Source organism: Sminthopsis crassicaudata, chromosome 3, assembly GCF_048593235.1.
Source record: "Sminthopsis crassicaudata isolate SCR6 chromosome 3, ASM4859323v1, whole genome shotgun sequence".
Classification (NCBI taxonomy): Eukaryota; Metazoa; Chordata; class Mammalia; order Dasyuromorphia; family Dasyuridae; genus Sminthopsis; species Sminthopsis crassicaudata.
The window spans coordinates 616,090,342-616,105,165 of NC_133619.1; the positions used below are offsets into that span (position 1 = coordinate 616,090,342).

General features: G+C 40.7%; 1 protein-coding gene across 5 annotated transcripts in view; it reads right to left on the reverse strand.

The window, feature by feature from the left end:
- SPEN (spen family transcriptional repressor) overlaps nt 1–14,824 on the reverse strand; it is a 74,761-nt gene that overhangs the window by 35,222 nt on the left and 24,715 nt on the right. For 4 of the 5 annotated variants that reach the window (XM_074306172.1, XM_074306171.1, XM_074306174.1 and 1 more), the window contains exon 3: nt 12,002–12,481. The exons of the other annotated variant lie outside the window; for it this stretch is intronic. In XM_074306172.1, the coding sequence (XP_074162273.1) occupies nt 12,002–12,481 (480 nt within the window). The remainder of the gene's footprint in view (nt 1–12,001; nt 12,482–14,824) is intronic. 5 annotated transcript variants of the gene reach the window in all.

Below are 14,824 nucleotides of genomic sequence, written 5' to 3' on the forward strand. Positions count from 1 at the left end.
TCTAGCAGGCCCAAGCTGGAAAGGTGATCAGAGCTCAGGCCCAGTGAAAAAAAAGTATCTATGACCAGAAAAGCTCACCAGCAAGTAAGGATGAATCTAGCCATCAGGAGATTTTGACCTGCCTTTTGTTTTTGTTTTTGTTTTGTTTGTTTGGGTTTTGTTTTGTTTTGTTTTGTTGTTGTTGTTGTTTTTTTTTTTTGGGGGGGGGGGGAAGAGGGTCATTTGTTTACAAGTTTTTGTCCTATTTTCAGGTACAAAGAGAAGCTGGGAGGAACCCACCCTAAGCCTCCTACTACCTCTGGTAGGTCACCCTGCCCAACATGCTCTGGCTCTGAGAGGGGTATGTTAAGCAGCTTGAAGCCACTATTTTATTGTAGTATTTATGTATTTCTTAACCATTTAATGCTTTGTCAATGACTAAAACTATTTGCTTGCTAAAGCAAAATCTAAAACTATTCTAGCCAAAGCAATGATACCGAAATTATACAACTCCCTTAAAACTGAACAAGAAACATCAAATTGAATATTTTTTGTATAAATTCTAGCAATCTGACTACAATTTCTTCTAGAGGACACAAAGCCACGATCTAAGCAGCTAAAACTACCAAAATACAGCATTATTCAGTATTTCAAAGTTAAAAAAAAAAAATATGCAAACACAGTTACAATCCCATTGAAATGTTATTATGGGGAAAGCCTTTATTAAGCACCGACTGGGTTGTGTAGAGCTAAGCACTACAAATCCAAATTGTTCAATTCCACTAGAATGCCCATCTCAATGCAACTGAGAACAGAGGAAACATTCTGAGCATAATGCAAATTTCATCTTTGCTCCAAGAGAATGCAGAAACTGCACCCAAACAGGGACCCTCCCTCAAGCAAACTGCAGGTGTTTGTCCTATCTTCTGGTACAAGAAGAGCTGGGAGAAAGCTGCTCTACACCTACCCCTGCCTCCTTCCTATCCAGGTGGATAAGCCTGCCCACAGTGCTTTTGACATTGAAGAGAGGCATATTGAGCAGCTTGAAGCTACTATTTATTGTAGTATTTATGTATTTCTTAACCATTTAATATGTTTTCTCTGACAAAGACTCAGTTTTTGAGTATATGCCTCTAACCCCACTTTTCCCTAAGTTCCAGTTTATGCTCCATAATTTTGCATAATAGCATTGTGTCAAGTTACAGGTATGCCTATATGAATAAAATAATCCCTGCACTCAAGAAGTTTATATTCTAATGGAGGAAGGCAGTAGGTAACAGGTAATAAGAGGGGAAGAGCAAAGTACCCTCACAGAGGCACTGTTACATTCAAGAAGAAGAAGGAGAGGGAGTCCAGAGTTCAGCCATGACTAAGCTGAAGCATGTCTGGGATTCTTCCTAAAATGGTTCCCAAGAGGGAGGCACCCAACTAAGAGAAGGGCCCCCCAGCAGATGATGGTCAAGGTGGACGTGCAGCAGCACAAAAGTTCTGAAAAAGTCCAGGCATGACTTAGGTGAAACATAGCTGAGATCTTTCCTTCAATGGTGATCCAGTGAGGGAGGAGCATCAATGACTGCAGAGGAGTACCAAGGCAAACATTTCTCAAGGTAGCAATTCCACAGGCTGGCATTCCAAGGAGAATGAAGAGAAGTCGTCCTGAAGGAATCCAGGCATGAAGGAGATGAACCATAGCTGAGATCCTTCCTAAAATGGTGGTCCCAGGGGATAAGAAGGGTCCAGAGGTGGAAGTTTCTAAAGGTGGCAACACAGGAAGGAGAAGTGGTCCAGAGAGTCCAGATGAGGTATGAAGTATGGCTGGGACCTTTCTTAAAAAATTATGTGGGTAAATCTTTGGCCATCACTACAATCTTTTAATAACTGGGTATGAAAAACTACCAGTAAGCAGAGTGGTACAAGATGGATAGTTAAGCCAAACAGAGTCACAGGACTACAGCCCAAATCCCAGCTCTACTTACTACCAGCATGATCTTGGACAGTGGGATCATCTTTAATCTCTTGGAGCCTGTGTATTCATCTTTAAAATGAGGGGGTTGGACAAGACAGGATCTAAGGTCCCTTCCAGCTGTAAACCTAAGATTTCATACAATTAAAACATGTAAACTTCCACGGATTTTTCTAAAATTATAGATAATTTTGATATGACTATTGATAAAATAGGTCCAAAAACTAAAGAGGGGCTTTAGTTTTTTAAACGACAATTGTTTATTTTTAGTATTATAAAAATATTTGTTTGGGGACCTGAATTTCAAAGTTTTTTAACAGAAGAAAAATTCTCCAAGTGCATAGAGACCAAAATGCCTAAAACCTATTCTGAACTGACCAGTGCCAAATTCAACAAGTATGCTGTCAGCCAAGTTCAGTTTATTGTTTGAGCCTAAGATTTCAGAAGAGCTTTTTTGAGCTGTGATAAATTATAAAGATCAAATGCAACAAATAAGGTAAAATGTTCATTTTCTCTTAAATCGAGGAAGAATAGAAAGGATCACACAGATCACTTTGGAATATTCTGATATGCTCAAATTCTATTTTGCTGGAGAGTGAGATCTAGAGACCATCTCCACTAACCAAACACAAATGTTATTCAATTCGATATCTAAGTAAAAGTCTTACCAAAATATACAGCTTCCTAAAAACAAGGCCCAAGATGTGTGCATGCAAGGCTTTAATAGAGTAACTCCATTTATGGGAAGAATCACCTTTGTGAAAGTTAAGTACTTCTCAAAATGGTGGCTACTTTCCAAATAAGGGACTGAATGGGCACTGGCAATTAGGGTCAGTGTGATCCGGCCGCTACAGTCTGCAATCAGGTGGCGGTCCTGGCGCTGGACAGCGGGCTCCTATATAATCAAAGTTTCCCTCCCATGTTCACAAGCAGAGGAAATTATGGAAACAAGAGTGCGTGTTTATTCATTACTAAACTGTTCCTTGCTGTGTGCTGTTTAGTGATCTATCCACTATAATTGGATGATGATTCCAAAAGAAAAAAACAATAATAACAAAAACATACCTTGCCACTAAGTCAAAGGCCATAGCTATAAACGTTTGAGGAGGGGCTTTTCTAGGTTAGAGTCTCTACATTTACACCAGACAAAACTTCCCATTTCATTTGGCCGGCTCCGGCTAAGAACACAACAAAGTATTCCGGCGTCCTCTTCTCTCTGGGAAAGTGTCCCCTAACTCCATGGAGGTTAAGGAAAGTATCAGCAATCTGGAGTCTCTCAAGAAGGGGACGGGGACGGACTGTTGTTACACTGAACTTCATTTAACCTCCTGGGTGTCTGCTCCGGGCTTTGGATAGAAAAGCCTCCTCTCCCGCTATTTTTCCCAACATGAAAAAGTGCCTGCAAGTTGTGCACATTAGTCCAAGAACGGCTTAACCGGAGCCGCTGCCGGCGTGCTCAGCTTGGGCTGGGGCTGTGACTTATTGAGTCAATGACCAGAAGTTGCCAGACTCCCTTCCTCTCCCCTGAGTCTATTTCAGTCACTGAGGCCGAACCTTCAGGCACGAGAGGCCTGACCACCGGGAAATCTGGGAACCCAAACTTGGCGAGCTCGGAAGAGAAGGCATTTATGGAATGTTCCAGAAATACACATTAATAAAAGCAACAAAGCCAAGCCACTCAATCGTTGCGCGGAGGTGAGGATCGCTGGCCGGATTAGCGCAGGCACAAAGCGAATCAATTACACCGAGCATCTGAAAAGGGCTCTCCTTCCCAGATCTGAACAAAGGAGAGGACTGAAGGAGGAGACCCACAAAGAACTGCACTGGCGGTGGGGGCAGGGCTAATGCAGGGAAGACTTTCCCACTTAGCCCCGGGCTGCTCTCAGGAAGGACCGCAAGGAGCCGTGCCAGGGCCCCGCAGCAGCCGTTTGGCACCCAGCTTCTAACTCTCAGGACGGCTTTGGGAGGGGTCTTCCCTCACCTGGTGTAAATCCCGGCCCCAAGCACAGAACTAAAGCTGCCCCTTCCCCATGGCTCAGGAGCAGGGGTGGAGCGAGCACGGACCACGAGCAACCGGGCCGGGTTCCATCGCCCGCATCTCCCCCCTCTCGAGGTTCCCCAGTATCACATCCGGGTTAATGGGCCGCGCTTTACATGGACATGGAGACGTAGGGGATTGGGGCTGCTCCCCTCCCCCACCACAGTCGGGAGTGGTCACGTGGAGAGGGGAGGAAGCACCATCCCGCCCTGCCCCGCCCCGCCCGCCAGCCCCCAAGAAGGGGAGAGGAGGGATGGTGGGGGAGGGGGTGACAGGCAGCCAACTTTCAGACCGGCTGATTCCAGTTCCTTCTGGTAGCGAAGACACAAACAAGCTCCACACCGGGGCAGGACCATTAGCGGGGCGCCTAAGGTCGGGTCTCCGGGGGTAATTAACGGGCGCCCCACCACCACCAACACACCCACACCCACGTGGCAGACGTGGGATTGCCGAGCTGGGTCCCAAGCAGACAAACTCCGAAAAGCCTGCCCATCGGGCTCCTGCTGCTCAACCCGAGCCTCGTGGGCAGTGACCCGCCGGGGTCCCGGGTTCACAAGCCTGAGACGTTTCAAGCATTCTACCCTCAACCGTCAAGTCTACGTGTTATTTTTGGCACATATGTCCACTTTTTTCTCCCCTGTCCCTAAGGAGGCACAACAAAATCCACTTAAGTTGGAGCCGGCATTCTACATGAAGTTAAACGCATTAATTTCCACTCCGACTTCAGCCCCCTGCTGCAGCACAGAAAATGGCAAAGCGATGAGCGCCTACCAATCACCAATTTCCAAAAGCGACCTTTGGGTTGCATCAGGTGTGGTGATTAAAATGCACTAAAAATTTTCTCTGAAGATTGGGGAAGAAGAAAAAAAAAGGACTTTTAGAAATTTGGGCCCCCACACAAAGTCTAATATTTGAAAAAGAAAAAAGCCATACAGCAAAACTTCACAAATTTAAGAAATTCTGCCCATTCAAGCTCATTAGGTAATTCATACAAGCAGGCTTGTATGACTAAAACTGGTCATGCTGACAGGACTTGCTACAGACCGGAGAACTCTGAAGAAAAATCAGTCCTGCTCTCCATGACCCTTCAATTGTTCCTCCACCTCCCCCACAAGGACTTCCAGGCCAGGATGTTCCTTACACGCATTACACTCTGGCCTGCTGTTAGTAACTAAGTCCACACTTCAGCCAAACCCTGGACATTCAAAGACACTAAAGGAGCATATCACCAAAACCCAAATAAAAGCCCTGTTCACAATGGTCTCCCTTCCAAACAAGTACATGCAAACTAAACTATTAAATGCAATAGAAAATTGTTTTCTGTGATCTTTATGAAAATAAAACTGAATTTAGCTATTTGCTAATAAAAAGTCAGGGAGGAGAAGATGGTATTTGATTAAATTCCTCCCGATTTCCCCTCTGGAGGGAATCGCTGTCATCCCACAACTCTCCTGGCAATTTGTCCTTGCCTCTTTCTCAGGCTCTGTCCTTGGTCAATTTTAAGCATTTCAAGGCATAACCCAGCTCCATGCACACACTAGATGCTTCATCATATTTTCATATGAAAATTAGAAATTATTCCCAGTCCACTCTCCCTCACCAAAGCAGCCTCTCCCTTCCCCCTCCTGCCTCCAGTAGATTGTCTTCTCTGTGGGAAAGTTTGGTCATTTTCATTTTGCAGCACTCATTGGATACAACTATACCGTTGCTCTTCTGTGTATTTACTCAATAACTAAATTATTTTCTTGGCTCTGCTTGAGTCTGCATCAGTTCACATAAATCTTTCCATGCTATTCCTCAATTGTAATAAGTGTTTCTTATAGTAATATTGACATCACATTCCAGTGCCACAACTTGATTTCCCATCCCCCAGTATTTGGGTATCCATACTGGGTATCCAGTTCTTTACTACTACAAAAAGTGTCAATAAAAATATGTATTCTGACTTTCTTGCTGTATAATGCTCTGGCGGGGGAAGGAAGTCACCAAGTTAAAGAAGATGGACATTTTAAGTCACTTACTAACAGCTAAGGCTAGAGATGAATTCTTAACCAAACAAGAAGTTTTAGTACAAAGAAAATTACTAGAACTAGGAACAGCAGAGAAAGTGATAGACTGAAGAGGTAAAAATCATTGAATTAAGTATCTGATACAGGTCTGCTACAAGAGATATACATAGTTGGTTCTCTTTCAATTTTAAGATTTTTTGTAATGAATTTCTATAATACAGTTCTGGAAGAGGAAAATAAAATCATTCTATTCCCTAACAGAGAAAAAACCCCATGAGCTCACTTAGCAAAGCTCTGTAAGTTGTTCTCAAAGTAATACTCAAAGTGGTATGAATCACACAGGCCTCTCACATAACTAAGTCATTTTTCCTGTGTGATTTACCCAGGAGACTCTAATGGTTTCTTTTACTTTCTTCTACTTCTTCCAATCGTTTATCTTCTAAAATAGTCTAGAATCACTCAAGAAAAATGAATTATTTTTTTAATTAAGGGGCATTTCAGTCTTTACACACACACATACACATACATACACACACACACATTCCCTATGTCAAAAATCTGTTTAACAAAGATAATTCCAAAGGGAGTAAAAATAAGTAGAAAAAAGGAGAATAGTGTTCAATTTTACAATTTTACATTTTACAATAATTTTTATCCATGAGCCCATGCAAAGAAATCTTTCATCAAGTTCATTTTCTAAATGTTATGTGGCTCTCTGCTAAAAGCCACAAAACAAAAACAAAGAAAGAAAGAAATCCATCAATTATTTTCACAAAGAGATCTTTGCTTATTGCCATCACAGCACCCCCTTTTAGGAAACTCATCTAACTGTTTGCTTTTTGGCCTAAAAGTAAAAAAATTCTATGGTTAGCTTTCCTTCAGAAGAAATATCTGCACATGCATGGTGGGGAGAAGAGAAGGGACAGATTGGGAGAGGAACACAATAGAGAAAACCTATTAAAATTGGAGAATACTAACCATTTTGAAAAATTAAATTAATTTTGACAATTCAATACTCATATGAACATGTATTCACAATTTAATTAACATCAACTCTCAATTTATCCATATGTAAATTTATCTTTTTCTATCAATTACCCAAGATCCATTTTTAATCCTAGGTTAGATCCCCCTGTAGCCCAATACACCTCACCCCACTATAAGCTGCATACCCCACACAAGAGATTCAAACCAAACTTAATATCAGCCCAATTAAAACAAAATTAGAAAAAAGACTATGACAAAACACTATATGTTTTAAAGTCAAACAGAAATGAAATTTAAAATTATCTAAAATTCATCTCCCTTTTAGCCACACACAAGCAAAAGCTGACTATTAATCCTTCATTAGCTAAGATAGTCCCATCACTACCTCTTCAGCGTTACTGAATCAGAAGACCTGAGTTCAAACCCACACACTATTACTAGTTGTATAATCTTTGGCAAGTCATTATCCCTGTGCCTAAAGTTTTCTCATCTATAAAACAGAGATAGTAGCAGCTGTTCCATATATTTCATTAGAGTCTTGTGTAGATCAATAAAATACTATATAAATGTCAGTTATGTTATTGAAAGTACTAGAAGACCTTTGGAATTTGAACTGTTAATTTATAATTTCTATAAAACTACCAAACATAGAAAATTGGTAGCAGAGAAAATTTTTTTCAATTGTCATTATCTAATAATGAGAAATAAAAATAGAGGATTTAGTTTTTATTTCAATTGAGGGGCTTAAAAGCAAATAGCTTTGTCAGAATTGATGTCAAGAAAATCCTTTATGAAAGTTAAATGTCTCATTTAGTTAGTCCAAAAGAACATAAAACAACAGGAGAGTATCCTGGGAATTTGACTGTACAATGACAAACTAATATCATACTAGTCAACTACAATGAGAAAGAAGAGTCTTGACAGAAACATGATGTCTTGCTACTTAGGAAGAGTGCATGACCAAGCTGCTAGTAAGCCAATGTTTACTCATTTGAAATGCATAGCTATGAATCTATTCACTGAAACTATACACCTAATTAGTAAAAAGAGAGGAAGATGCATTCTCTAGTCTGCCATATAAATGAAAAAAGACACCTACCTATTCTCAGGTAGAAAGGTGATAAAAACAAAGCAACAACAACAACAACAACAAAAAAAAAAAAAAAAAAAAAAAACGAAGGAAACTCAGGTAGAAAGGTGAATTATATGAGGGAAGAGACACAAAATGTTAAATGAACAGTTATTTCAAATACTCTTCAGGAAATTTCTGAAGATAAAAAAGTCTCATAATTGAATGTTTTAAAAAATGAGAAACAAAAGTTATCAGCTTTATCAAACAAAGGAACCAATTCATCTTAATTTAGACAGCAGCCTCAAAAATACTTTATTTGGGATCAAATTTAAAGAAGCTTTTTATATCTAGAGTTAGAACAACAGTAAAAATAATGATAACTTTGCTGGTTTAACTATGCCAGGTTTTCATTCCTGGCATTTATTTCATTACTAATTCATGGTATGGCAACAGGGCAACTAAGGGATGTCATAGTGCATAGGGTGGGCCTGGAAGACTCATCTCCCTGACTTCAAATCTAGCTTCAGACACTTCCCAGCTGTGGGTAAGTCACTTCAGCCTACTTGCCTCAGTTTTCTCATCTTTAAAATTAGATCCAAAAAGGAAATGGCATTGTTAGTGGAATTGTGAACTGATCCAATATTCTGAAGAATAATATGCAACTACGATCAATAGGCAAACAAAATGAGCACGCCTTTGATTCAGCAATATCACTCACCACTGGGTCTGTATTCCAAAGAGATCATAAAAAAGAGCAAAGGGCCCACATGTAGTAGCTCTTTTTAGAGTAGCAAAGAACTGAAAATTGAGAGGGGATGCCCATCAATTGGGGAATGACTAAACAAGGTATGGCATATGGATAATGGAAACACTATACTGTTCTATAAGATGAATAGGTAAATTTCAGAAAAACACTGAAAGACTTACATGAGCTGATGCTGATTGAAGTGAGCAAAACCAAGAGAACACTGCACACAGTAAAATCAACACTGTTCGATAATCAATTTTGATAGACTTAGCTCTTCTCAGCAATATAATGATCTAAGCCAATCCCAAAAAAATCCTTAACAGAAAAAGGGATTCATATCCAGAGAAAGAAATGCATCCACATCCATTTAGATGCAGATGGAACCCATACTATTTTCACTTGTTCCTCCCCGCCTCTTCCTGGTTTTTCCTCTTTTGTTTTGATTCATCTTTCACAACATGAATAGTGTGGAAATGTTGAATGAATAGTGTGGAAATCATGACTATACATGTATAATTTATATCGGATTTCTGGCTGTCCTGGGGAAAAGGGAGAGAGAAAAATTTGAAACTCAAATCTTACCAAAAAAAATTAATGCTGAAAATTATCTTTACATGTAATTGGGAAAAAATAAAAAACTACTATGTGGAGGGAAAAAGGAAATAAATGGCAAACACTCTAAGATCTTTGCCAAGAAAACGCCAAATGGGGTCACAAAGAGTCAGTCATCACTTAACAACAAATCACTGGTCACCCTTCAAATGATTTCCCTTAAACATTCAGCTATATTTAACCGCACTTGCACTTATACTTCATACTTTGCGCTTTGACCAATCAATCTCCTTTATTCAGAAGGGCAAAATGGCCCCATAGTCTGGAGAGTGTTGGCCTCAGAAAGCCCTGAACCAGCACAGAGGTGCTTCATAAATGTTTCTGATCTGATGGAATACTGGCTCAAAGATTTGGAGGCTACAATAAAGTCACAGCCTCAGAGCCTGAATCCTCAGCTAATGGGATGCTCGAGTGAGGTAAGATATGAAATAAATCTTTGTAAATCTTAAAGCCTAAAACTCCATTCTAAATGCTTTGTCTCAGTATTGAACAAGGTGGGAGACAAAAGACCAAACACCCCGCTCCCATACTTAGTCCCTGTTCTTGAGGGATTCTGGCACCCCACAGAACACGGGATTAAACTGCAGAAAGAAGAGTCAATGCATGCCTCTAACTGGGCTAGAAATCTATTAACCAATGTTGAGAATACCAGTAGTGAAAAATAGATGGCTTCAGATTTTAATAGCATGGATTTAATTATAGGATTTTCCGGGGGGGAGGGGAGGAAGAAACTTTCTAAGTCATCTACTTTCTTCTAGAATTGAGAAAACTGAGACCCAAGAAAATAAATAGATTTGCCCACTGTCACACAGCTACCTGGCAAAAGAATGCTAGATGGGGGCCTCCAGATTTCCAAAGTGTTCATGATATAAGTTAAAAACCCGTCACACAGATTTTTATTTATCCTGTCAATGAACAAAAGAAATAAGAAGCGACATAAAAAGAGCAGCTTCAGGATACATAACAGAAAAGCTTTCATTTCTGCTAAGTGGCTACAACTGGGGTGAGGAAGGAGAATGACCCAAAAGTAAAAGGCTGGTTTGGGTTCTTCTCCCCATTTACCTTCACCTCCAGGCTCTTTCAATAAGTAAAGACAATGACCCATCTGCCTTTCAGTTTGGGATATAACTGGGGTTTTCTTCACTTTCAATTCTGGTAATAACCAATTCCCAGTTTATTTTTTTCTAACTCTAAACTTTCAAAAGGCACTGACACCTTGAAATTTTCACCTCTTAAATATAAATTTAAAAAATCTATGAAAATGTATTTCCTCAATTCGAGAAATAGGCTGCTTCCTCAGCTCACCTAGAGAGCAAAACTACAATTTCCATTTCAAGCGGACTTCTCTAATTGAGCTGTTAAAACTGCTGCCAACTTTCACTACCTACATGTCCATGAGGGATGTCCCTGTGATATGCCTTTCAGGGAATGAGGATAAATGTAACACAAAGGTACTTGCATTATCTAATTCTGTCAGTCCACCTTTCATAAACATCTTATCAGTGAAAAGTTCAGAACCCCTGGGAGCAGAGGGGAGAGATGCATCCCAGAATCTCAACCCTGGATCACCACACTGGACGCAAGTCTCCGCTAGACGGGCTAGTGGGACAGCTGCCTTTCCCAAAATGTCAATGCTAACGTTCTCTCCAGCTAAACACTGACCACTCCTTACACTTTTTCCAAAGAGCTGTGACTTCACAAAAGCAACTGCCCACAGACAGATCAGAGGGCCAGCGTCGACACCTGGAGGAGTATCTGGAGATGCTGTAGCCAAAAATGTCATCCCGGAGCGACCACCCTTTTGGTGAGAAGCCTGTCTGAAATAAACTGGGTCATCCTTGGTCTAGACTGATGGACCGCTAATGGAAGCCGCCTTTCCAGCTGAATTAGAACCTCCTCTCAGAGTCTGATGGTCCAAGGGCACGGCCTTCCATAGCCTAAGTTCAAATCCACACCTTGAGGCTTCATTGGCCTAGGTCATTTAGCATCAGCTCCTAGCTCTAGAGCTGAAGGAGACCTCTGAGATCATCGGATTTAACGTATTCATGGTACAGAGGAGGAATTGTGACAGCCAGAATCTGGGGTTAGGTCCTGGGACACCAAACCCAGCATTCCATTATCCCAGGACCCTCACTCCCACAATAGAGGACTTTGTTTACCTCAGCCCTGTGAGAGAGGCTGGAAAAGTATCCCCATTTTAGAGATAAGGATACTAAGGCATAAAGAAAAATCACCTGACTTGCCAAGGTCTCATAGCTAATGAGCGACAGAGTTGGGCCTGGGAAGCAGGCCCAGGGGACTGTCCACTACCCCACAAAGCCTCTCATAGCACTGAAAGGATCAAGCAATCTTTTCGAATACTCATTTCGTGTCAGGTACTAGAAAGAAATGGTGAGAGCAACAGTTGCACACCAGCAATTGAGATTTTTCTTCATTGAATAATGAAGAAACGATTGCATAGATCATCCAGAAGTAAAACCCACGGACTGTGCTCTCGAAAGCCCATTACCTTAACAATCATTGACCATTGAGAGTGGCTGTGAGTTTGACTGCACAGCTCCCCTGCCATCGCGAAGGCTGTCGGTTAACCTACCTGTCACTGCTGGTACTACTGCTGCTGCTGAGTGAATCACTACTTGAAGATCTACTCTTAGAGCCGCTGCCGCTAGGGGACCTGGCGGGTCTAGACGCTTGGCTAGCCAGCCTCTGGGGAGACTGATTCCTAGACTGGGATGAGTGTGGTGAGCGACTCCTGCTGTGCTGGTAACTCCGTTCTGGCCTTCTGCCTCGTACCTCCCGTGTAATCTCATCCCTGTAGATATCCCTGTGTACCACACTGGGCAATGTAAACTGCTCCCGGGCCCTAGGTTCGTAACGGGGGTCATGTGCATCAAAGCGGTTTGGACTTCGACTCCGAGAAGAAGTATAATAGAGCCCATGCTGTAAAGTCCGCTCTCGAGGGTCTCTATAGTAATCCTGATCGTAATGTCTCGTCCGATCAAATCCTCCCGTCCCCCGTTCATGGTGTCCATAGGCACTATGTTCATAAGCACGCTCCCTGTTATCTGAAGCCCTGCATTTGGGAGGGGGAAAAATATGTAATCAATCAGAGAGGGGCAAGCAGAACTAAAAGCAAGTCATGCAAACACATTCACTTCAGCACTGACTTCCTCTCGGCAATTGGTTTCTTTAAATAGCATTAACTTCGTAAGCAAACACTGACAAGCTGAATATTGTACTTAACACCAAATATTTTCAGATAGAATATAGCTCAGCAATCTTTTTATTTTAATCAAATATTGGGCTTTCATGACTATGACTGTGTCACTTGTCAAAATTCTTGGTTTCATACAGAAGGAGCCGCTACAGCTCTGTTTAATTTCAAGCTTGGTGGCACGAAACAAGACATGGCTACTTTATTGTAGCTAAGAAGCATCACACAGTTATCTGATTTGTTTAAATTGTTTCTAAATCTTTGCCAAATATTTCTTTTGTGCCAAATTGTACAGATACATTTTACCACAGCCATGAAAGCCACGGTGCAAAGCATGGTCCAGCAAAAAGAAGCCACTTCCAAAGAGTTAAATGTCCCACAAAGAAGTCCAGAAAATGACAAGTTATCTCATAACACACATTTTTAAGAAAGCCACTACAGCTTGACTTCTTGGGGCCACTGGATCCTTCTAGGAAAATTCTCCAGTTACCAACATCACTAGAATGTGTCAATTGCTAAGGCCAAAGAATATTAACTCATGAACAGTCTCATAAAAGTCTAGATTCTAAAATGATGGGTGAATAAAACATGTTCTGTGCAATATTAATGTTGAAATAGTTATGACCGAAGGCTTCTCCAGTCTCTAATGCTGACAAGTTAATTTAAAAACAAAACTTCCAATGTGAAGTTCACTTAATGGTTGTGTTCAGTTGGTATTTCTGAAAAACGTTTTCTTAATCTTTGTTCTTGTCAAACTCTCTAAGGTGAGAATACTGAAAGTATTTTAATAACTTCCATATTCTAATTTAAGAAATGGTATATCCAGTAAGAATGTCTCTAAACTAAAAACATAGGTACTTAATGATAAATTGTTGAGGGTTAAATAAAAAGTATGCACAATTTGAAATAGTCCCGTGTACTTAGCATTAATGTTAAAATTTAATATTCCAATTTTATAAACATCATTTCTTCTTTGTCTTTCTACAGATCTTTAAGAATGCATTAATTCTCAGTTGCTACAATGACAGTAATTCACTGAGGATAGTGATAGTCTTAGTGAGTGATAGAAATAGCTGGCCTTTATCTAGAGCTCTGAAAGCTTCACAAAGTCCTTCATGCATTATTTCACTCAATCCTCACAACAATCCGGGGATGTGGAGAAAATGGCACCTAGAGGGTCACAGGGCTTTGATGGGTGTGGGAACCTTGAGGCTCCAACCCTTGCCTTCACACGATACCCCCTATCCTCTGCTCACTGTGCCATGTATGCCCAACTGCCTAGCCCTTCCTTCCCAACATAACTAGCGAGCTGAGTTTCTCCTCTTCAACTGCCACACTCAGGGTGCACCCCTATTTAAAGGGAACATGAAATCAGACAGTAGAATTGGACTCTTCCCGATGAGTGCTTGGCAGGCTAACTTTCTACTCTCTGTACAAAGGCCTCCAGGACGAGGGCGGTCTTTTCCATGCTAGTTTTCTCTAACCTTTGTTCTTATCCTTTGCTTCACTGAGAAGCAGTCCCATGCTTAAGTCTGTTATAACATTTTCTGGCTTCCCAAAAACAGCCAAATGAAAAATAAAAAATACCATAAAGTCCTTCCAACTTAAAAATTCATTGTGTCCTCCCTTTAGTAACTACTTACAACTCAGGCATTTTAAGATATTTCAAAATCTGATCATCAATGTTTTTGAAGGCTCAGTATCAACAATTTATAAATATGTGCATTTAGCAACCCTACCAAATGTGATTTGGTAAGAGCTAATTGATTTAATGGTGTAACAGAAGCAATATTTTTAAAAGGGTTAGAGCTGACATAAAAAGTCCTCATCCATTAAAAAGGACACAGAAGACAGGCATGAGAGCTAGCAGAGCTGAAAATCTACTGGCTACAGTGCTTTTGTGATTTATCTATTAGTACTAAGTACTACTAGAGTTAGTGGAAAGAGAGTTTGACTTGGGTTAGGAGAGGGTCTAATACATAGGGCAGGACATACCAACCTTTTTCAAGTGTGGAAACACGACCTATAATCCCAATTAAATCTAGGGAGAGAATTGTGAACATAACTTTCCCAATTTTGGCCCCTCTTATGGGGGTAATCCACCTTCTTAAGGGGCAAGGGTGTCAAATAATATTTAGATGAACCAAGAAAAAAAATCTTAGTAACAAGACCAAAAAAAAAAAAAAAAAAAAATTAAAATTT